The 21,965-nt window shown below is 37.0% G+C and overlaps 6 protein-coding genes across 6 annotated transcripts; 2 read left to right on the top strand and 4 right to left on the bottom strand.

The window, feature by feature from the left end:
• The first annotated feature begins 937 nt into the window (after window positions 1-937).
• On the top strand, window positions 938-4,399 carry LOC145897228 (uncharacterized). The gene is made up of 12 exons (XM_082985421.1): window positions 938-1,096; window positions 1,211-1,337; window positions 1,392-1,509; window positions 1,564-1,697; window positions 1,766-1,904; window positions 1,968-2,106; window positions 2,484-2,656; window positions 2,886-3,110; window positions 3,204-3,318; window positions 3,380-3,613; window positions 3,737-4,024; window positions 4,242-4,399. The coding sequence occupies exons 1-12, from the start codon at window positions 1,027-1,029 to the stop codon at window positions 4,274-4,276; spliced, it is 1,797 nt and encodes a 598-aa protein (XP_082841547.1). The 5' UTR covers window positions 938-1,026; the 3' UTR covers window positions 4,277-4,399.
• On the bottom strand, window positions 4,310-6,047 carry LOC145897229 (uncharacterized). Its single transcript, XM_082985422.1, has 2 exons — window positions 4,840-6,047; window positions 4,310-4,765 (listed from the first exon to the last, which is right to left on the bottom strand). The coding sequence occupies exons 1-2, from the start codon at window positions 5,979-5,981 to the stop codon at window positions 4,423-4,425; spliced, it is 1,485 nt and encodes a 494-aa protein (XP_082841548.1). The 5' UTR covers window positions 5,982-6,047; the 3' UTR covers window positions 4,310-4,422.
• Window positions 6,048-6,855: 808 nt separating this feature from the next.
• LOC145898810 (dehydrogenase/reductase SDR family member 11-like) lies at window positions 6,856-8,087 on the bottom strand. Its single transcript, XM_082987436.1, has 3 exons — window positions 7,724-8,087; window positions 7,238-7,515; window positions 6,856-7,057 (listed from the first exon to the last, which is right to left on the bottom strand). Exons 1-3 carry the CDS (start codon window positions 8,039-8,041, stop codon window positions 6,889-6,891), a joined length of 765 nt encoding a protein of 254 aa, XP_082843562.1. The 5' UTR covers window positions 8,042-8,087; the 3' UTR covers window positions 6,856-6,888.
• Window positions 8,088-8,605: 518 nt separating this feature from the next.
• LOC145898775 (dehydrogenase/reductase SDR family member 11-like) lies at window positions 8,606-10,505 on the bottom strand. The gene is made up of 3 exons (XM_082987382.1): window positions 10,149-10,505; window positions 9,616-9,893; window positions 8,606-9,328 (listed from the first exon to the last, which is right to left on the bottom strand). The coding sequence occupies exons 1-3, from the start codon at window positions 10,464-10,466 to the stop codon at window positions 9,172-9,174; spliced, it is 753 nt and encodes a 250-aa protein (XP_082843508.1). The 5' UTR covers window positions 10,467-10,505; the 3' UTR covers window positions 8,606-9,171.
• A 784-nt stretch (window positions 10,506-11,289) lies between these two features.
• Window positions 11,290-14,397, top strand: LOC145898453 (eukaryotic translation initiation factor 3 subunit M-like). Its single transcript, XM_082986907.1, has 10 exons — window positions 11,290-11,401; window positions 11,495-11,627; window positions 11,730-11,871; window positions 12,042-12,165; window positions 12,346-12,524; window positions 13,024-13,123; window positions 13,266-13,347; window positions 13,406-13,549; window positions 13,730-13,790; window positions 14,123-14,397. The coding sequence occupies exons 1-10, from the start codon at window positions 11,294-11,296 to the stop codon at window positions 14,244-14,246; spliced, it is 1,197 nt and encodes a 398-aa protein (XP_082843033.1). The 5' UTR covers window positions 11,290-11,293; the 3' UTR covers window positions 14,247-14,397.
• Window positions 14,398-14,868: 471 nt separating this feature from the next.
• LOC145898455 (uncharacterized) lies at window positions 14,869-15,961 on the bottom strand. Its single transcript, XM_082986908.1, has one exon. The coding sequence runs from the start codon at window positions 15,838-15,840 to the stop codon at window positions 14,869-14,871; it is 972 nt and encodes a 323-aa protein (XP_082843034.1). The 5' UTR covers window positions 15,841-15,961.
• Window positions 15,962-21,965: the final 6,004 nt, after the last annotated feature.

Below are 21,965 nucleotides of genomic sequence, written 5' to 3'. Positions count from 1 at the left end.
CAAAAATGCCACAAACTACGTTTCACTTTACTGGAAAAACGCCAAATTTGCGTAGCGTAGTAACAGGGTGGCCGATTGGCGGCGTTTTGCTCCAAGTCAGTTTGCCGCATTGACAAACTTTTGCTGAACTCAAAATAAGCAAGACATTTAACTAAATAACAACAGTTTACTAGAAAACTGTCTCCTGTTCTTTATGCGACTATTTCCACTCCGGTTTTGTCACAAACAACACGCAACGGAGAAGTTCTGTTACTTCTGTTTTCACTCGATTTGCGATTCACCATCATGATTCGACCCACAATGCATCACGGCATTAAGAAAAAGGGGATTCAAAACATGCGTAAAATCTTGCGACGAATAAATCTAAAATTTTGTTGTACATTGGACATTTAAGAGCTTTGCTTTGCCTTTTTTGCGATTATTTTGTTCCAAATGTACACATATAATCTGGCTACATGCACGGATTTATTTGTTCGTGTTGTTAAATACAAGCAACACAAATTTTAACCATCGCAAATTTTCACGTCTGTTCAATGTCCTGAAAAGCCTCATTGTCTTCAGTCCTTCACGGCGTCAAGACCTCGTGTTTGTATCATTGTATGAGTTTCATAGACCGAATTGATCCTGAGGGGGGAAATGTTTCACAATACTTTTTTTTGTCCAAATTTAACACTTTGAAACAAAAGGAGTTTCAAACAGCTAAATGTAAAATTATGTTATGCATCACATGGGTATATTTATGTTTTCATGTGGAAACTTTTTAGTTAACAAACTAGAACTGCAGAAACATAGATAATATAAAGACAAATCTACAACAAAATTTGTGGTGAACAGATGATTTAACACTACATTTATGTAGTCTGACACAATAAAACCATGGATCAGTTCAATCAGCACACACCATGTTAACAGTTTGAATGTTTGGCGCAATGTTCTTGACATAAGTTTATTGTGAGGTCCTATTGCACATTCTTTTTCATGAAAGAAGTTTGTCATTTTAGGCCACTCATCACATATTAGGGTCATATGAATTTGAGAACAAAAATGGACTCAAAAGCTAAAAAGCTTTTGTTGAAAATAGCCCAACGATTACCAGGTATGTTTTTTATGGAACAGTGACAACTTAGTCCTATCTCGGGATGTACACTGTCCACCAGATGTCCCACAAACAATATTTTCAATGACTGGAAACCCGTTTGTTGATTTTCAGACAAAGCTTTGCATGGCGATGTGAGATCAGTTTATAATGAGGCAATCTCCTCTCTTCCTGAAAGACATAACAACCTGAAACAGTTCATTGAAAAGAATGTCGATGTTTATTGCAAGTTTTTTGAAATGTAAGGAATGAACTTTGTATAAATATGCTTTTGATTTAATTTTCCATTTTGTAGGTCTTGTGGAAAGACGAAATTAACAGGCGAAATTATTCTTCCCAAAAGTTTGTCGAAGCCATCATCTTCATTTATAGCAGAGTTAATGATGCACCAAAAGGATTGCCCAAAACTTATGGTATGGTGAATTTTTTTGTGTATTTGCAACAACTCACAAAAACATTGCTTGCAGCAAATTCTTGATAGAACTTTAAAGCATGACCTAAAAGATGTGAAAACTAATGTGGTTGTTCAGAAACTCTGTAATATTGCTATTTCATGCAATTCCACTGAGGTTGTTCATGCAGTGGCAAATGCATTGTACAGGTTGGCATTTTTTCTACTTTTAGTTCTGATGTGTGTAGTAGTTATATTTGATAAACTTTTGTATTCAGTTATTTTGATGACGTTGTTGAATCGACTTTAAAGTTGCCACCAAACACTGATAATACTAATCAACTTCAAGAAAACATTTTTAAAGTCTCACTGTTTCTACATCATCAACTCCAAAATAGAAGTTTCGGAAAAATGTTGGTAAGTTTGAACTTTATGTAAATGAGTTAGAGAAGTAGTTTCACACTGTAACTATTTTTGTAGCTTTCACAAGAATTGCCTAACCCAACTCATATACAAGCTGCCTTGTTTTCTTTGTACATCGACCTTGAAATTCATGTTTGCCAAAATCACAACAGAGACTCTGCAAAAAGACTTTTGAATTATAGTAATTTATTTCTTGGTGAGTAACACGTATTAAATTTGTTTGTGGTCTGGTGGCAAGGAGGATACACGATTAGCAAAAGATCCAAATTAAATTTGATTAGATGTCACTTGACTCCAGAACTATCAGTAAACAAGTCAGCCTAAACAATATGCCAACATATAAATTACAATCTGCCCACCATAAAAATTGTTACCTATGTTCCTAAATGTTAAACAAATTGTGTGCACTGCCTTGTGCTTTCCTGATTTACTTGTATATTATGCTATCATAGCAGTAGTACATCACTGTTGTATTTATCAGTATTGATATACATGTATATTTCTTATACCCTATGACCTTTTTTTAATAACTTAGATGTTTCAGTGTGTCAAGTAATGCTAAATATTTGACAGAAGGAAACACCGATCTTCTACTTGACTCGTTATCACAAGTTTCACAAATTTCAAATGCCAGTGCTGCATCTCTGCTTGAGCCAATTTTTAAGTCAGTCCTATTGGACCACCCTTGGAGCAAATTGCATCTTTCTCCGCAAAAATACCTGCAATTTATTTTGGTGATAAAAAAGGTGAATCACATGCGACATCAACCTTATTGGTACATACTTACAACAATACAATGCTAATGACTTCTACCATTTCCTTTGTGATGCTTATTCCATTACCGAATAGCATAAACAATCAGTCCGGTCAAACTAAGTATTCTGCATTGTCACAATACCTTTGTTTGTTTATGCAATAAATTTATTATGCAATAGCTTGGGCAATCTTGTTGCTACACATTTGTAACTTTTTCAGGCCATTTCAGTTCTTAAATCCTCCCATTATGGGGCAAGCAACCAACACAAAACAACAGCCTTGCAAGTTCAGGCCCCTGACAACTTTTATAAGTGGATTGTAAGTAGAACTGGTGGCGAAGACGTACTCGACACAACACCACTTACTATTGATTCCGCTCCAAGTGCAATAACCCAGTATTTTATCGATGAAGCTGATGTGGAAACTGTCGAGGACTTAATTGATGTTAGTTAAGAATTGTGCTTTTGTGGATCTTTAAAACACATTTCAGGGCAAAGCTTCAATGATTAATTTATTGTTACTTTGTCCCCATTTAAGCTTTGTCATGTGGCTGCAGTTATTGTTGAAGAAGACAAATCTGATGCAAAAGTAACAGATGAACTAGATAATTTAACAGACGATGAACCAAACGATCAACCTCCATTACTGCCAGGTTCAAATTTTATTTTTTGAGGGATTAATTTCAATCTTACATTCAAACATTTTTTCCACAGACTCGCTTTTTTTCATTGACACCAAACCAAACTCGTCGACAATAAGAAAAAATAGAGGCGAAGTTGACGACAGTGAGTTAGAAGATGGTAGTGATATAAGTGACACTACCTCCATAGAGAAAACCTCAGAGGATGAAGCTGAAGATGTTGAATCTAATGGTATACATTCAGAGCAAACAGACATATCAGAAGATGTAGAAAATATTCTAAAACCATCACAATCCACAGTAGAAAGTAAGTAATCAAGACAATCAACACTTACATTTTGTCTTATATGTTAATGTAACTGCTAAATAGTGCAAAAATAATTAAACAATTGCATTGTGTCCACGTTATTTACATTTCTCTGTTTTGTAGACAACAATTCAGTGGAAGATGTGGTGACTAAAATAAACACCAGTTCAGAATCACAAAAAAAATCTGTTGCATCAGAGAAAAAACAGACGACATCTAAAAAAAGAAAATCCACTGTTCGGACACGATCCACACCTCGCAAGCAACCAAAAGTTACTGGAAAAGTACCGGAATTGACATCTATACCGGAGGATGAACTGGTTGAGGCAGAATGCATTCGGTTAGAGTTAACACTAAAGAAACTCACAAAAAGAACAAAATCAGATTCTGAATCATCGACTGGAAGTCATGGTGAGTTAGTGTTTGCCTTGCTTATAATCAAATTTACATTTGTATTGAATTTATTTTGTTGTCAGTTTTTAAATTTAGTGTTATCAGTTTTTATTCTATTTACAATGCAAAAAATTCAACAAAAAAAGGTTCTACTAGTCCAAAGAAAACCTTAGTATTGTTTTCTGATGTTTTGCAGTGACTCCTTGCTAATACATGTTCTTTTTATTTGCAACAGGATACAGCACTCGCTCAAAGTCAAAAAACACATGATGATAATACAAGTAAACAATATCTAACACAACTTGTGCCTTACATAGCAGCTTGAGTGAGCATCAGAAATAAATGGTTATTAGGTATTTAGATACACCAGGGGCAAGTCAATATGTGAGCATGTTTTGCAAAAAAAGTTCTTACACCTAAATCATGTTTAGGAAATTTTCAATATTCCGTACTAAAGGTTTTTCAGAGTATGGAAATAAATTGGCAGCAGCTAGTCTCCGAATTGATAATTTAAGGTCACCAAACATTTTATTAATGGACTTTTTCACATTGCTGGACTCTCCATGATACACAGCCAATAAATTTTGTTTGGATTTTAAGCCAAACTTGATGTATTTGATTAAGTAGAGCAGAAATTGTGTCTCGTTCGATGTAAGCCAATCTAGAACAACTGAACTGTCAAAAAATATATTCTTCAGCAGATGCAAGAATGTGAGATGGGGGGAAAAGTAGAAACTCGCTGGGTGTTCTTCGCGTAACCTGCAAAACATGGAAAAAGCTTACTGACATGGTGCAAATGTGTTGAGGAAGTGGTTTATCGCGTTTTCACCTACATGTTTTGCAGTGAACAAATATTTAAATGCAGCAGAAGGGCCTCGATCATCAAATCATCTTGTTCCATATGAAACTTCACAAACAGACTAGGAAATTCATCTTCATTTATGCATTCGTTTTCACTCAACAAATGCTGAACACAGATTTGGCTTTTTTCAATGACATCCAAGTTTTTTACATCAACCGAAATACACCTCAGCAACACATTTATCACAAGAATTGCATCAGCTGCGCTACATGGAGTCTTTGCATCATTCCTTTTTTGCCCCCCAAATCCACAAGCATTTTGTTTGTAATGTATTGCCTTGGGAATATCGTCAACCATTGCACAAAGGAGTTTTCTTGTGAATGTCTGTACGCCTTCAGAATACTCCGAACCATTAGCAAAGTGGGAAAATGGGAGTAAACACCTTAATAGTTTAAAGTATTTGGTTCTCACATGCGCGTTTTGACAAGCGTTAAAAAAATTCAAGATAATGGAGTTTTCAAGCAAAATGACCTTGTCTTTGAGCAGAGTATCTCTTACAATTGCTCTCAACAGAAAATCTATGTATGTTTCAAAATTTGCAATGGTTGGTTGTTCCTGTAAACCAACTATAGATTTATTCAGCAAGGCATCAAGCATTTTGTGTGGCACAATTTCATTTTCATCATCAAGTTTTAAAATTGTGGTGATGAGGTCTAATGCGAAAAATTTTCTGTTTTCCAGGCTGACTAGTACAAAATCACACACTGACTTCACTGTTGAACAATGCAAGTTTTTGCACTTTTGTCTTATTAACAAAATTTTTGAAACTGAAACAGTGGCTGTGTGTCTTAAAATGACTGTTTTATTTAAAGCAATGTCCAAAAGACATGCTAAAAGTTCTTCAGAACATAACAAGGTTTTGCATCCCTGCAATTCACAGACATCTGCAGCTTCCAAGCATGTGCAAATGTTTTGCACGCAACTCATATGTGATAGACATATTGCAACAAACTCCCAAGAAACACATTTTGTATTCAAATGTACCAAAAGTTCATGCAGACTCTTTGGCAATACATTGAGTAAAGCCAATTCCGATGCCAAAAGGCACTCTGAATCTTGCAGTTTTTTCAAAATTTTAAAATCAATGAGTTGCAAGTCTTCAATGGACAACATAGGACTGACAAAATGTCTATTAAGCAATAACAATAAATATGTACAGAGAATTGTCAAGCTGCACTATAAATCACATCGGTTTTTGTGGCTGTTGGGTAATGAGCAAACCAAATCGCCGCTTGCACAGTATTCTTTGCCTTGAGTATTTGTCGTCAGGCGAAAATCGTGCTGGATGTGCGGACTGAGTTGGTGTATTGTCAAGCGGATTGATCTTTTTCAACGTGTATATGCGTTTTCCGCTTTCGTCAACGTAATAGTGCAAATACATGCTTTATTGTAAACTTACTACAATCTGTTAATAAAGAATAAATTAATCACTACCTTACATTTCAATTTCGTCGCTACTTCACTCACTTTTAGAGGAATCATGTAAATTGTAAACACGTGCTTGGTTTGATCCAGACCAGTAGGATGACCGTAGGCAAAAAGAGGGTCGTATTTTAGCTACAAACGTGATTTATACATTCAATTGTTGTGTTTCTACTCGACGAAATAGTTGTGTTTTTGTGAAAAAAACGATATTGCTGAAGTTAATTAATTCTCTTTTCGGTTAACTTTGGAGAACCTTTATTTTTCCAAATCCGCAAGGACAAGGAGGCATACTGCTAACGTACTTAGTTGCCTCCTAAAGTACCTTGGCCATCGTTACGTTCGTGATGATAAAAAAACGCTCTACATACAGTTAATTTTGTAGAACTGTTTTCCAGAACATTATTTATTATCTTATAGCTAATGGATTCAATTTTCCCTTCCATGAAATTACATCAAAACAAAACACTACTGTGAAGATGTGCTTGATTGTAATATTTTGACTCAAATTGTTCCCACATACAAATACAAAGTATTTGCGACACTGATATGCAAAAGAAAAATACAAAATATTGTATAGCTACCACAGAAACACCATTTATCGGGGATAATTGATAGATTTCTGTGCAGTAGGCATAATGATGATGTCATTGACATCAACATGCTTTGGGGCAGCAAGAGCATAGACAACCGCGTCTGCAATATCAGTGCCATCCATGACTGGATTATTGGTGTAAATTCTGTCTCCCACTTCACTACCATATGCCCTAAATGTAATAAATTTGTTTTAGGGAACTATGTCATAGCACTGCTTAAATTGCTTTGCTGTTATAGTTCTAATTTAGTAGGCAAGCAAAGGTATAGCTTTGAGATTGCATCAGGTTGCACTGATTGATTATAACCCACAATGCAAATTATTTTTAAAAGGAAGAACATTTTTTTCTTACCTGCAAGCAAATTCCGTTTTTACTAGACCAGGGCAAATCAGTGTAGCACGAATGTGTGACTTGAGAGCACGAAGTTCCAACCGTAAACCTTCAGTCAAAGCCCTTACGGCAAACTTGGTACCAGCATAAAATGGCTTATCCCCCACTGCTCGACTCACAACGCTGCCCAGATTAATCACATGACCATCATCCACTCCACAGTCCCTCATTATCTGAACAGATTCTCTCACACATATTGACAGTCCCAGCATGTTCACATCAAACACCTGTCTCCAGTCCTGAAACACACAAGGAATAATTTAAACTCCCACTGTAGTTGAACCAACCACTGTCAGAGATATGAGCAAGTATAATGATATAGAATTATGAATCTGAGTACTTACCTGTCATGATAACTACAAACTGGTGTGCAGTTATCTAAAATTACTAACAGAGCCATTACTGTTCTAGCCTTTGTGCAAGATTACACAAGCTTGATTTTCTTACCTCTGTTTTTCCATCCAGAATATGAGTGTTTTTTGACAATCCAGCATTATTGATGCAAACGTGTAGTACTCCAAACATTTCTTTGATGAAACCAAACATATCTAGAATTTCTTTTTCATTAGAAAGGTCACATTTCTTCGGAAACAATTTACCAGGCCCTGTTTCATTGAGACCTATTGCAAACTCGTTCAGCTGCTCTGTATTTCTTGCACATGTCACAACTTTCATCCCATGTTGAACAAGCTTTTTAACAATGGCCTTTCCAATGCCAACAGACCCACCAGTAACCAACGCAACCTTCCCAGCCCATCTCTCCATTTTTGTGTAGTACTACCCTAAAATACAGAGTTTGCTATAACACAGGAAATGCTTTTGCAAATGAAACAGTACCCAATTGCACACATGAACAGCCATCCATGAAGCACATGCAAATATTTGCACACATGGTCTGATGTGTAAGTTGAAGTGAAATGTTTGAAATAAGTAAACATTAATTTTGTGATACATAATGACACTTTATGTATCAATTAACTTTGTATTGTTCGTATACCATTTCCTTTGAATTCAAGCATTGTTCCTATTTCTGTAAAGCACAGTATTAAAGTATATTATGCCATTTTCTATGTTTTAAATGAAAGTTTTCTAAAACAATTGATAAAACCCAAACAATTATTTAATAGTCATTTAGTGACTTGTTTAAAGTCATCGATTCCATTGAACTCTGCAAGAATTTTTTGCAGTTGGTACATAATTCCAAGGTCACACAATATGCACTTAAATTTAAACACACAACATCTTTACTTCTAACATCACACCACTTTTTATTAATTCCCAGACAAGCATAGATCTTTCACAATGCTAAAAACCATCAAAAAACAGGAAACTAATGTTGCAATACTTAAAATGTGCATATTTGGAACTTTAAATATAGTTAAACCACACTCAAACAACAAATTTTTATGCTACACACCCAATGAAAAAAAATGTCCGCCACACAGTCAATTTTTCCGACAAAAGAAATATAACACATAGTTGATGTAACATAGATAAAAAAACTTAATCTCAACCTTCTGCCTGCACAGTACGTATAAATTGGACTTTATCATAAACAAGTACAGTACCATAACACCCAAACATGTTTTTTTGCGAGTTAGGTAGATGTTAGTGATATATGTGATGTTAAACTGTATTTTTTTTTCATGTCATGCCCAAAACATTTCAGCACAATACACAATGTTTTTATTGAGGTAAAATGAGCTTGAATTTTTCAAAATTGGACAAACATGAATACATTTTCATTTGTTCCCAGGTTTTAAGTGCACTTCAACAATTCATCAAATTTTAAGAAAATATTGTACATCAACAATCACTGTGTGACAAAGGATCAGGCACAGAAAAAAACATTTATTGTTATCTAGACAAAAGACGGAATGCTTCAATTGGTGTGGTTATAAAGCCTGTTCTGTTGGTCTGATCAAAATATCATTTACTTCCACACGTGCAGGGGAACCAAGGGCATACACAACTGCATCAGCTATATCTGATGATTCCAAACACTCCATACTTGCATACAACTTGTCAGCCACTTCCCTTTTTTCGTACATTCTGTTAAGACAAGTGTGTAGTTGATGTTTTCTGGTATTTAACTTTCAGGTATGTATAATAACTAAAATAAAAATGTGACATTGTCTGCATTTTCATCCCTCGTTGCATGATTAACTTTTATCATTGGTATTTGCAGAAATAGTTTCTTAATCATGCACACCAACTACATTGATTCTGTTGTTTGCTTTCAACATGTCAAGTTAAACAAGTTGTTTAGTTTTTATTAAATCAACACATTATAATATGCTTATAAGCACCATTAGTCCAACTAATAACAAGGAGTTCACCTGTACAGAAAATCAGTAATTACAAATCCGGGGGATATGGTTGTCGCTCGAATGTGTGACTTCTCAGCCCTTAGTTCCATTCTCAGGCCTTCAGTAAGTGCATTCAATGCAAACTTGGTGCCCGAGTAAAGTGGTTTGTTGCTCACTTTGCGACCAGCAAGGCTGCTCAGGTTTATAATATGCCCATCATCTACGCCACTTTCTTTCATCAGCTTCACAGCCTCTCTCATACAAATGCACACCCCAATCACATTGAGGTCGAACATGTACTTCCAATCCTATTGAAACATTTTGTGTGAAAGTACTGGTTGTAATCTATGGACATAGATATTGTTATGTTTTATAAAAATTATATGTATTATACAAATCTATTATAACAATGATTTTTATCCGTGGTCATTGTTAAACATTCAAACTTGTGCAAAAATTTTAGGTTTCTAGTTTAATGTATCATATTGGTAATGGTTTGGTTGTTCCGAAAAAGACTACGAACATTCAAGTCAATTGAGACACAATTCTCTTAGACAATGTACCTCTGTTTTTCCATTCAACAAAGAAGTTTCGAATGACATTCCAGCATTGTTAACACACGCATGAAGTGCTCCAAATTTCTCCTTAATGAATCCAAACATTTCCAATATTTCTGCCTCTTTGGAGGCATCGCACTTGTATGGAATCATTTCCCCTGGACCTTTTTTATTGAATTCTGCAGCCACTTCTTGTAGTTGATCCATATTTCTTGCACAAGCAACTACCTTCATTCCATGTTCAACCAATTTTTCAACAATAGCCTTTCCAATACCAACTGAGCCACCAGTAACCAATGCAATCCTCCCATTCCACCTTTCCATACTTACAGTTTTTAGCAAACTTAAAGCTCACACAATGAATTGCCTGAGACACAAGATATAAGGCTAAAATGTAATTATATAGTAGGCTACATACAGTGATTTCAACATAGTTTATCTTACTCAAAAGAAGGTAGAGTACTTTTTAAAAGTAGAGTGAACAGATGTATGCAACGTATACCTTACAATTCAAGAAACATTTGCACAAAACTTGTGCTCCTTAGTTGTGCAAATCATATGCATAATAAAAACTTGATTAAGTTGCAAATTACTTAACGTTGCAGAAGCACAGTTATCATCACTACCTTTAACCCAAACTAGTAATTAATAAACATTCAGCTGTATATAGGCTACGTATAGGTGAACATAGGTTTGGAAAGTAAAGCTTAAAAAACGCTTGTAAGCTTTACTTTAAAGGTTTACAAACAAGGTTCAGTACAATATAGTTAGAAATTATTTTAAAAAAATAACAGATTTAAACACACTCATAATTTTAATTCTACTTTAAAATCACTGGGTTAGAATCCCGGTGTGGAACAAACATGTTTTAAATATTTATGCTGTGTTCAGAACCCGCGCTTCATGATGCTAAAAACCATATTGTTAATTTGATCATAGTATACTCTTAGAGTATACTATGATTTGATGCAAAAGTTCAATGTGCATTGGTGCATTTGCAATTTTGAAATATTTATCAATATAATTAGGAAAGCGTAGCCCTAAAACCCACTACCTCTGTTTAAATTTTCTTCAAACTTTTAAATTTTATTATATTTTTCGTAATCATCCCAGCAGTTCTGCTACAGGCACCGTTAAACTTGTACAGTTACATGTGTGTAGTTTTGTCCCATTGTCTTTTTTATGCTGTAGATTGTTGTACTTTAGAGATTAAAAACATGAATGTTCCAGCCTTTATCGACCTGTCCGAAGCAGACCAGGTAAATTTAATATTAATATAATAAAATAATAAAATTTATGTGCAATAATGAAGACCTGCCGCGTGACTCGGGTTGTTAATTGTAATTGTTCAGGTCGACGAACTCCGGCAATATTTCAAAAGTCGTGATATTGCGTTAAAAGACACACCAGCCGATGATTTGTTTGAAGCTGTAAAGACGATCATAAATGCAACTTCAAAAATTTGGAATAATACTGACCCAAAAGGTAGAATTGTCCCTTAAATTGTCCCTTAAATATACTAATCATAATGCTAACAGCAATTCGTTCACCCTGATCAGTCATTTAATTCTGTGTTAACGTGCGCAGATATTGAGGGGATTGTCAACAGCATTCTGTCCCTTCTGTTCATCATTCCTTTGACAGAGGGCAAGGAGCTAGTGGATTTGTTGTGTGATCAACTTCTTGCTGGAGGCTCAGAAGGAGGAAAATACTTGCTGAGCATGAAACTGTATGTTGTGATTCGTTTAATATTACAGCATATTGGCCTGCTATTGGTTTTGACACTTAATCACTTGGAAGTGCAAATGGTGTACAAAAAAACACATGGAAAATATATTAGTCAACCGAATGTTTGTTGAATTGTCTGTCAGAATGCAATACTTTTACGTTTTTTTTCAGTTTACACAATCTGTTCCATGGATACCAGATCAAAACACCGTTCCTGTATAAAGTATACTGCACATGGATTAAAATGGCAGGACTTTTGGGCAAAATGCATCTTTTGCCAACAGACCTTAAAGAAGTTAGTTTAAAGTATCAATTAATATGTATTGGATGGATTATTTATTTAAATTTTTGTTGTTTAGTATGGCATAACTCTTTTACAGTATGTAAGTGCTCTTAATTCAGAGCCAAACTCAATATATATGAAAGCACATAGACCCATAACTAGATAAGAGTTTACCCAAAAATTAATGTTCAGGTGGATTTGTGGTTGGAGTACTGGAAAGTGGGAGAAGAAGGACGTCAGAATGTGTACAGGTTGTTGTATGATACTAACCTCAAGTGTGGCAAGTCTGATGAAGCTGCCGAAATCATGATACGACTGCTTGAAGGGTTTACTGATGATAATGCTGCACAAGCACGGGATGATGCAATAAGGTAGAGTAGGTTGTGTGTTTAAACAACCCCTTATTTAAACAAATGTGGCACAAAACTGGTTGATTACTTTGTATGTCATCTCTGTTTAAAACTTGTCAAAAAAATTTAAATCATGCTGTTGGACATACAAAAACCATGTGAATTCTACCCAAATAACAGAAAGTGTGAATAACATCATCTGATTTGTTTTTACTTGACCTATCATTGCATAAAACTTACAGATTTGGTACTGTTTCTTATAGCTTATTAAGTATAAACAATTTAGGAATGTGGTCTGTGTCTTCAACGAATAAAAAAAAAATTTTTAAATGCTGCCGGACATAACAGCATATGAATTCTAATCAAAGAACGAAAAAAGTAGTGTCTTTGACAGCATCTAACTTTCTAAACTCATATACAACTTAAGTATTATTTTTTCTTTTGTATGGAACAATATTTTGTGTATTCTCCATTTCAATCTTATTGGAAGCGAACTGTACTGATTAGTTTCTTGCTACAGATGCATCACTCGAGCCATATCCGATCCAAACACTTATTTGTTTGACCAGCTTCTTACTCTAAAGCCAGTCAAGTTTCTGGAGGGGGAACTTACATATGATGTTAGTCAAACCGTTTTTGTGTGTTAAACATGCCTGGTGTTTGCATATTTTACTGTCAATTGTTAAATTTGATTTAAAAATCTCTGTTTTAATTATTATACTTTGTGCATGTTATTTAAAATGACCATTGTTGAATTTGCAGCTTTTAAACATTTTTGTCAGTGGAAACCTAAAGGACTACAAAGAGTTTCATGATTCAAACCCAGCCATCTTTCAAAACCACAGTAAGACATCCAATAATTATTGCCAGAATATATATGAAACCAACTTTTTTTCTTTTAGATTTGTCCCATGAGAGCAATCTCCGCAAGATGCAACTTTTGACTTTGGTTGATATTGTTGGAGCTTCTCGTGAAATCAGTTTTGATGAGATTGTTCAAAAACTCGATTTATCTGAAAATGAAGTTGAAGAGTTCATAATTGATGGTGAATTCTTTGCTTGAGCCTATTTGCTTAGTGTTTTATTTTGGGGGAAAGATGGGGATTTTCTGTATTTTTGTTGAAATAGCATTGATGGTGGAAGTTATTGTTTGTGGCCAATGTCTTTCTGTCCATTACATCTACTTAACTGAGGGTATAGTTTTATTCACTTTGTTGTTTTTCCAGCAATTCAAAGCAAGCTAATACGTGCCAGAATTGATCATGTGAACAGAAAAATTCTTGTCAGGTAAGCAAGGATAAAAATGAGTGTAACAATAAACTTTTCAAATAACCGCTTTTTGTATAAATCCAGCAACAATTAGTAAAAAACTGTGGTTGGTGGTAATATATGAAACTACAATATTTTTCAAATCTGTTTTGTGTATTTCACAATGCTGCTATAATTAACCTCACACAGTAACTGTTAAATATTCATGCAATGGGAAAAGGGGTTCTGGCATGTAGAAGATGTGATCTATTTCCTTTGCCAGAAAACCATGCGATCACTTACGTAACAAGCCTGCAGATCAAATTGCAAACTGTACGTTATCATTGTTCTTATTCCATGTTTTTTTGCAGTCAAGCATGTCAACGCACTTTTGGCCGCCCGCAGTGGCAAATCCTCGCAACAAGACTTCTTCAATGGAAAGATAACTTGAAGCGAGTCAACGACAAGCTTTCAACAGTTGCCATGAACGCTTGATGTCTGGCACATATATTTTTTATCCTTGTTGAATTTGTGTGAAGGTGGATGGCGTTTTTTTTGCATTGGCGAAGCAGTGGTCCAGTATGTTTTGTATTGGAACGTAAAGTTCGCCGGTAGAAAATAAAAACAGACCTGGTTGGATAGACTGAAACCACCTTGGTAAATAGGTCTAGAAAACGAGTTCGTTCATAGGAGACAATTTCCCTTCAATATTTTATTCATTTGTAATACCTTTATTCAATTTTAAACAGTAAAATGCTTGCTTTCGGAGAGTGTACACTTGGCAACATAACAACACTGTTAAAGGAGCAATATGCATGATGGCTAGTCCTATGCATTTAACCAATTGGAACAAATCGGCCCTCGTGCCTAAAACGGGGCTCCTCAGTTTATCCTGTAGACCAACAACCGTCCTACATCTTAATTTAGATTACAGCAATAGTTTGTTCGGTGAAGTGCCCCATATTTGTTTCTAATTAGGACCGGACCTGTGTCTTAGTGTCTATATGGTAGCCTAAAACCAAAGAAGAACTGTAAGCTATGCAGAAGCCTATTCGCGTTCTCAAGCTATATTTTTAGCGTCAATGACAACAAAAATCATTTAAAAAAAGGAAGTTTGCTACGTTGCGTTGTACAGTAGACCGTTGGGAATAAGGTAAGGATTTCTGCAATTAACATCCTGAAGGTTCGCGAACTTGGGAAAGTACCGGGTGGTCTTGATCCGTGGCACCCAGGGCTGTTCGGTGGCGTAGCGCGAGAGAATCTCCGACCTCCAGTCGTGTTCAAGGTAAGGAGGGCGCTCCTTTGTCGCTTTGGATTTCACTGTCACATCGTTTGATGCAAGGGTCGCTGGGGCTGACGTAGACGCAGCTCTAGGAAAACTGACAGCCGAAAACTGGGCGTCGGATCGCCGCCGAATGCTCAGAGATCTCTCGTCCATGGCGAAACGTACGACTGGTTCGCTGTAGCGACGACGTGACGAAATGCTTTCCACCGTCGATATTTCATCGCTCTCCCTGCGGTTTAATTGGACACTGGGCCGCCTGTACGCCGATGACGTAACTCCATTTATAAAGTAGGGATCCCCGCTTTTTGGCGCTACGGCAATTGTTGCGTTACCAGAGTAACTGGTTGAAATCAGTGGGGCAGAAGTGCACCTCGATTTTTTTATCTTGAGCTTTTCGGCGTTTCGCGTCAAATCGCTGGCGTCGAACTTCTCGAATTTCGTAGGGAGTATTTTTCGCAGTTGCAATCTGGCCCTCCTCCGCAAAAGCTCCCGACCGCGCTCCCAGCGCTCATCCAATACTCCCGACGGATCGCCGCCATTCCACAGTGACGTCACAATGCTTCTTGATGACGTGCAAGAGTTTGCTGGAGCGGACATTACGCGTGGTTTTGTGTGGGGTTTATGTTCTTTCGAGTTAGCATCGCCGGAATCTCTGAGCATTCGGCAGTTATACCAAGTCGGCTGGTCCCGCCGCGAGAGGTTCTCACGATTGCGAACTTCTGTGCTTGCTTTTATCTTCAATCTCTGCTCAAGCTGCCACGTCACCCCTTTTTGTGGACGTTCCGCCGCTACCTTTTCGTCCATTCTTGACACCGAGGGACAATTTATCCGGAAAAAGAAATATTTTTATGTCCCAACAACCCTGTTTTCAATAAATATCACGTTTCATGAAGTTCAGCAAATCGTGTTTCATTTTTCTTGCAAGTGCCATCAGCCTTGGATCGTATAAACTTGTGAAAAAAATATTTGACAAAAAATTACCGTTTTCATTGCAGTTATACAGAATGTTTATAGTGCAAACATTTGAACATATATACGTTCTAACTGATGCAATAACCGAAAAATACTCTGTACTAGGCCTACTTCTACATTTTACTAAAATCTGCCATGGCGTATTCAAAAGTTATTTCAACCGCAGCAAGCCTCAGCCCGATTTCACACCAGACTGAAAGTTGTAAACCTCTATTTCTCATAGCGACAATACCAAAGTTATACAGTTATTATTTACAGAGCGATACCGTTCAATGCAATGTTATTACTGCCGTAAGCGGCTTATGGGACCGCTGGTTAAACAATATCACAAAACTGAATGTGTATTGGCATTTACCGTAGCTCGCTTTAACATTTGTTCAGCCACGATCCACTTAACCAAAACAATGGGCTCTTGTGCCAGCTATAGAATGTCCCCGTACCCTTTCTATTGTACTTTCTCTCTGGAACTCGATTCAAGTGTCTTTATTGCGTAACAATTGGTGCATTGGTCGACACATGGGAAGTAAAGGTTTGATGGCGTACGTTCATATACTTTATGTAACAGTATTTCTCGGAGTTTGATGTAAAATATATATATGTTAAATTTAGTTGCTGAACTTAAACCTTTTCGCTGTTAAATTTGGTTTCGTTTGAGCCAAATTGGAAACTACAGGTACTTTTATTTCTATGTATTCTCAACACAAAGTATGGTCCAGATGTTGGCAACCCCACAGCTCGTTATCCCTTTTGTTTATTTCGTGTAACATAAAGGCGATGAGTTGGTTTAACGTTTCAAAACTTCATCAATAATTCAGTCACCTTTAAATATATTGAAAAAAACTATTTCGCCTGCATAGCAATCATTCTATTTGAACAAGAAACTGTAACAGTGCAGTGAGATTTGCCTCGAAATTTTGAACTTTAACTCCCACAATCTCCCTAGATCAACAGGAATGTCTGCTTAATTAATGTGTTTATTTACGCTTATGGGTTATCAGCAATAAACATTGGAATGGGTATAATGGACATAATCACCACAAAAAGACATGATGAAAAAGGAAATCATGACAACAGAAGAATAAAAGCAAAGACAATTCCCAAAAACGCACAAATTTCGAATGTTTTGCTAATTGTCAATAGCATTATCATATGCCGGTTTCGCCAAAATATTGTTTTGCATGTCGAAGTGCATTCAAATGCTTTTCAGTATACAAATCTTTATTCCTTAGAAAACTAAAATCTTTATTCCTTTCAAAAACTAATTTAAATATTGTTATCAAGGTAATTAACGACGTATTTTTTTGATACAATTTGAATTTCTGCCATCAGCATTTTACTTTCATTTGAGTCTCTTTGATACCACCGTAACTTTTCCAACCGTACCAACTCATAATGGAGTAAGCATCAGAAGTTCTTGACCATATACCATTGCACCAGGCGTTTCCACAATTGTGATGCCACCATGCTCCACCATAACTCACAGCACAATTGCCGCTTGACCAACTATAAAGTATACTTTATATATGATCACATTTAAGTCGGCTGTGAACAACGTCGTGTTTTTTGGAACTAGAAGTTTAAAGGAACGCCTTTTTGTTCAGGACATTATTATGTATGATTTGTTTTTGGAACTGTTTGCCGTTCGGTTTTATCAACGAAAAGAAACTGTTTGGTTTTGAGAAACCCACAACACTTTTCCTATACACACTGATTTGTTTTGTAGTGAAACACATGCAATTTGTCTAATGTTTCATGTTATAATTACTCACTCATCTCCGTCTAAATCTTGAGTTGTAAATTTCATCCGAGTTTGGTAGCCACCTTCTGTAAAAAAACCTAGTTGTTGACCTGACCAAGCACTAATCGCACAACTCACCTTAGTGTGTCCTCTCTCGGCGCACAAGCACATGAGCGGGGTTCGCGCGGTGACGCTGTTGCATTCAGCGCTACAGTTTCATGTTAAAAGGTATAAAAAACCTGATCGATATTCGTGCCCAGGATATCCTGGGTTCAAATATTTTTTAAACTGGCCTCTTCTATGTGCCCGATTTGTAATTTATCGATGCAAATACGCTAAGAGGCAACCAACAACAACAACAACAGAATTTGTAATTATGTTGCAAACAACAAGATCCATTGAATTAAACATAACCAGTGAGAAATACTGTATAACTGAACAGAATTATTACAAAAGAAAGTGGTCCTACGCTGCTTGACGTGAAGCATTCCCGTAGCTTGACTTTTTGTGCTGATTTCTCGCCATTATGTTTAACCATTGTTTTGTCTTCTTACTTAGCCTTTTCTTCCAATGTAGGCTACGCTTTAGCGTCCTTTTTTCACTTTCAAAAAAAAGGTAGGACGGGTATTTGGCAGCATTGGTTAAGCGCGCGACCCATATACCAAGAAGAAAACCTGACCTGGATTCGAGGCCAGGATATCACGGGTTCGAATTCCGGTGTGGTAAAAAAAGCCATGTCAGGATATCATGGGTTCGAATTCCGGTGTGATGGAAATGCAGTTGGGCTGGCAGTTTCAAATCAGTTGGGCGGGCAGTTTTGCTGCGTTTCAAAGCGAATCTGCTTCAACTGGAACAATTATATTTTAGTTAAACGGGCAGCAAACTTATGTGGAGCAAATATCGATTATATATTGGCGATTCAATGTTGACACCGCCAAGTAACAAAATCTTTGAGAGAAAAAATAGTCCAGTTTGTCACTTGTATCTGAGTCATCCGTTATTACAGAACAAGTACTCTGAGCACAGCCGCATGGTGGACAGGTTTTCCAGCAACCGGATGGTAAAAATTTCCAAACCACAATAAACTTAATTTAAGGTAAACTCGAAAAAGTGGCTGATCCAAAAAAGGGAAGCTTGTAAATGTAATGATCCCCATACGATAGCTGTGATCGCTGAGTAAGGACCTGCGCAGTGGGGTGATCCTGCCAGCCATGCGATTGCAAGAAACATGACTGCGTAGAACTTCCATTTCTGTCATGATATATATTTGCAAGTAGATATATGCAACCTGTAAATCAAACTAACATCAGGAATAGGATTTTTGCCAACTCATTAAAATTGGGAAGTCACGTGATAATCCACAGGCGGGAAATTATAGCATATTTTCCAAAACGCTGTGTTATGCTTATTGTTCCTCGTGACTCTTAACACCCCCCAGCAGATTTCCACTCAACCAATAACTTTAATTTCATTAATCCGTTTGAATTCCCAGCACCCAATCCGCTTAAATGAGAACGTCCCCATGAAGCCTTTGATTACGATGTACTACTGACGGCGCATTTTGTTGTCACGCGCGAGAAACAAATTCCACAACCTTTTTCTCTTTTATCCCCGCGTGCATAATAATTGCAACTGGCGCCCTGTGTTTTCATTAAACAGGTTGCGAGGGTTACAAAACGGCCTGGTCTATGTCAGCCTCTGCTACTCATTGTAATTCTTTGCAGACGAAAGAACATTTGCAGCTAGAAAGGTTTATATTCGCATGTATAAATTGTAGTTTCGTTAGCTAGAAAAAGATTTACACCAAACTGCACTGATGAGACCTTATGGGTCCAAACAGTGGCCATCTGTATGCAGCTTACAAAAATGTAATAAGAATGTTTTTCTATTTTAATTAATCTATTCTTCTGGTACAACTAAGGGTATCAGGACTGTTGTACACAAAAAAAAAACTTCAAAACAGGTATACAATCACAAGAAGCATGCAAAACTAGGTATGTTGTGTATAGCGCCGAAATAGGACACAGAGAGCAATGAATGGTTTGTTTTGCCAGAATAGCCGTATTTCAGTTTGCAGTAAGGTTGCCAGGTTCAGAAACAAACTGTGTTTAGTGTTGTGATTTGAGATGGTCACGCAATGCAAAAGGTCGTTTAAACATTTGAGCAACTGGCAATTATAAGGTATGTTGCCCTCCGAAAGAGAGTGCTGTGCCCTTAAGCATGCAATTGTGGGTTGGTGCCGATTTATTCTTTGTTTGCTTGCAGCAATTTGCTTACTGGTGTATTTAGTGACATTTTTATAATATATGGCTTGTTGAAACATGGGGTATATACGCATTGACGCGTCCATTATGGATTGACCAGAAGCTGCATATAATGTCTAAAACACATTCGTCCGTTAGGATTTGGTGCTTCGTGCAACAAGGTGTACGCTGAGTCCGGGATTACATTAATCAAAAGTTGGTTGTTAAAAAGATTATAACCTAATCGGTGCTGCACACCTCACTCACTACAAGTTTACAATATTTCACACTTTGGCCTGGCGCGGAGTTAATGTGTTTATCATGTACGGTAAATAAATAGTAGCGCGGCGCGTTTGAAAGCACTATCGCACTCAGTGAACACAAGTGCCGCAAAGGTTGCAATTTTCTTGGCAGGATGTGACGAATTGGCGTTTCACGTCTTGAGGTCAATTGAATTTCGTCTGCATGTTGCAGTCGCTGTACAACCTGTACACCTTCCTGTTGTGTTGATATGCAGTGTGTATGTGTGTGTATGCAGGTTGGTTTACGCGCTTGTATGCTGTCAGTTCGGAGAAGTTGAAAAAAAATGCAAAATCATTCGAGTCAAAGAAATCGTTTTGTGATCTTTGTTAAAAGAAGCGGCCTTGTCAAAAAGCTTTTTGCTATATTTCACATCAATGCCGACAGTGGCTTGATTTGGTATATTTGCATGAAAATAATAGTTTGATTCTACGTTTAATAAACTATCACAGCCTGCAATTTGGGGAGGCCGATGACCACTTCGATTTAAATTCTACCCTTGAATATTTATTACAAAGTCATACAGACTTGTGTCCAACATGTAAACTGTATAGCACAAACTTCGGCAAAGCGCGAACTTTTCCATATCCATCAGCAATATACTAACATCAGCCCACACCGGATCAGGCAACTAAGCGTGGTAAAGAACTCCCACCTCATTCGCTGCGCCCAATTGCACACACGAGGAGTGTGCTGCGTTTCTGCTATGGGAACTAAGCTGGTAAAATACGTTCAACCGTACGGTTAACTCGAACCAAACTGGTACGCGTTGTTCAAGCCTGTGGTATGTTTCCCACTGTTGGTGACGATTGCTATGTGACGCTTGTTCGGCAAATGTTGTGCAAAGCAACATCACAACCGTGCCTTAAAGTTGGTTTTAAACATGACACACTGGATTTTCATGTTTTTGGCCAAACGTGCCTCGAATGTACAAACGCCCCAGTCAACAATTGCAACCAATGAACATTTAATTTAACATTCATTATTTAGAATAACATATGTGTTATGAAATAAAGGAATGTAAAAAGTTACCGAGAAGCTTGTGTTACTACGTGATGTCAGAAAGCGGAATTTGTTACATTATCAATAACGTTGTTGTTAGCATGGACTCGCTGGTGCCGAACGAACGCTGGTTTCACTCAACAGGGCCGATTTCAATAACACTCTAAACAGAAGCAAGGCATTGACTGCTGCCTTTGTTTCAAGGTGTTGCTACAGGCGCACGTGGATATACAGACGCATACCGTGTCGCAATTTTCTTTCCAGTTGTAACTGAACCTTAAATCTCGTAAAGCTTAAATTAACGAGCTGGGCAAATAACGCGTTGAATGCATTAAAGTGATAAAGAATGAGACCGACCCTAAACATCTTTAGTCCAGGTTTCTTAAGTTATTTGTCCCGCCCTTTAGTTACACAGAGAGCAAAAGAGGAGCAGAGTCCTATTTGGAGTGTGTCTCCTCAGCAAATATCTCAAATCGTTCGGCAAACAGTGAGGCATCTGCCTTAATACGCGGAAGGGATTTTTAAGGAAGTGGTGGTGTGCGTTTTATTCGACTGAGTTAAAACAGGTAGGTGTTTACGTCGTTTAAGTCGAGTTGGCCGTCCTTCGCAATTGTATAAGTATATTGTGTTAATTTTTTATACTATATGACGCTTTTTGTGCAACAACTGTACAA

The sequence above is a fragment of the Ascidia mentula genome, chromosome 4 (genome assembly GCF_947561715.1).
Source record: "Ascidia mentula chromosome 4, kaAscMent1.1, whole genome shotgun sequence".
NCBI classification, from domain to species: Eukaryota; Metazoa; Chordata; class Ascidiacea; order Phlebobranchia; family Ascidiidae; genus Ascidia; species Ascidia mentula.
Note: the sequence above shows the minus strand (reverse complement) of the source record. Positions and strands in the feature narration are given on the sequence as shown.

What these genes read in the sequence shown, in the direction of transcription:
- LOC145897228 (XM_082985421.1), top strand. Translation starts at nt 1,027, where the DNA reads ATGAATTTGAGAACAAAAATGGACTCAAAAGCTAAAAAGCTTTTGTTG. An exon ending in AATAGCCCAACGATTACCAG is followed by an intron (nt 1,097 to 1,210) that starts GTATGTTTTTTA and finishes GTTGATTTTCAG; the next exon opens with ACAAAGCTTTGCATGGCGAT. An exon ending in TCAACCTCCATTACTGCCAG is followed by an intron (nt 3,319 to 3,379) that starts GTTCAAATTTTA and finishes TTTTTTCCACAG; the next exon opens with ACTCGCTTTTTTTCATTGAC.
- LOC145897229 (XM_082985422.1), bottom strand. Translation starts at nt 5,981, where the DNA reads ATGTTGTCCATTGAAGACTTGCAACTCATTGATTTTAAAATTTTGAAA. An exon ending in ATTTGTTCACTGCAAAACAT is followed by an intron (nt 4,766 to 4,839) that starts GTAGGTGAAAAC and finishes CATGTTTTGCAG; the next exon opens with GTTACGCGAAGAACACCCAG.
- LOC145898810 (XM_082987436.1), bottom strand. Translation starts at nt 8,041, where the DNA reads ATGGAGAGATGGGCTGGGAAGGTTGCGTTGGTTACTGGTGGGTCTGTT. An exon ending in TTCTGGATGGAAAAACAGAG is followed by an intron (nt 7,516 to 7,723) that starts GTAAGAAAATCA and finishes TGTGTGTTTCAG; the next exon opens with GACTGGAGACAGGTGTTTGA. An exon ending in AAAACGGAATTTGCTTGCAG is followed by an intron (nt 7,058 to 7,237) that starts GTAAGAAAAAAA and finishes TATTACATTTAG; the next exon opens with GGCATATGGTAGTGAAGTGG.
- LOC145898775 (XM_082987382.1), bottom strand. Translation starts at nt 10,466, where the DNA reads ATGGAAAGGTGGAATGGGAGGATTGCATTGGTTACTGGTGGCTCAGTT. An exon ending in TGTTGAATGGAAAAACAGAG is followed by an intron (nt 9,894 to 10,148) that starts GTACATTGTCTA and finishes ATGTTTCAATAG; the next exon opens with GATTGGAAGTACATGTTCGA. An exon ending in ATTACTGATTTTCTGTACAG is followed by an intron (nt 9,329 to 9,615) that starts GTGAACTCCTTG and finishes TTGTCTTAACAG; the next exon opens with AATGTACGAAAAAAGGGAAG.
- LOC145898453 (XM_082986907.1), top strand. Translation starts at nt 11,294, where the DNA reads ATGTGTGTAGTTTTGTCCCATTGTCTTTTTTATGCTGTAGATTGTTGT. An exon ending in GCACGGGATGATGCAATAAG is followed by an intron (nt 12,525 to 13,023) that starts GTAGAGTAGGTT and finishes TTCTTGCTACAG; the next exon opens with ATGCATCACTCGAGCCATAT. An exon ending in AGCCATCTTTCAAAACCACA is followed by an intron (nt 13,348 to 13,405) that starts GTAAGACATCCA and finishes TTTTTCTTTTAG; the next exon opens with ATTTGTCCCATGAGAGCAAT.
- LOC145898455 (XM_082986908.1), bottom strand. Translation starts at nt 15,840, where the DNA reads ATGGACGAAAAGGTAGCGGCGGAACGTCCACAAAAAGGGGTGACGTGG.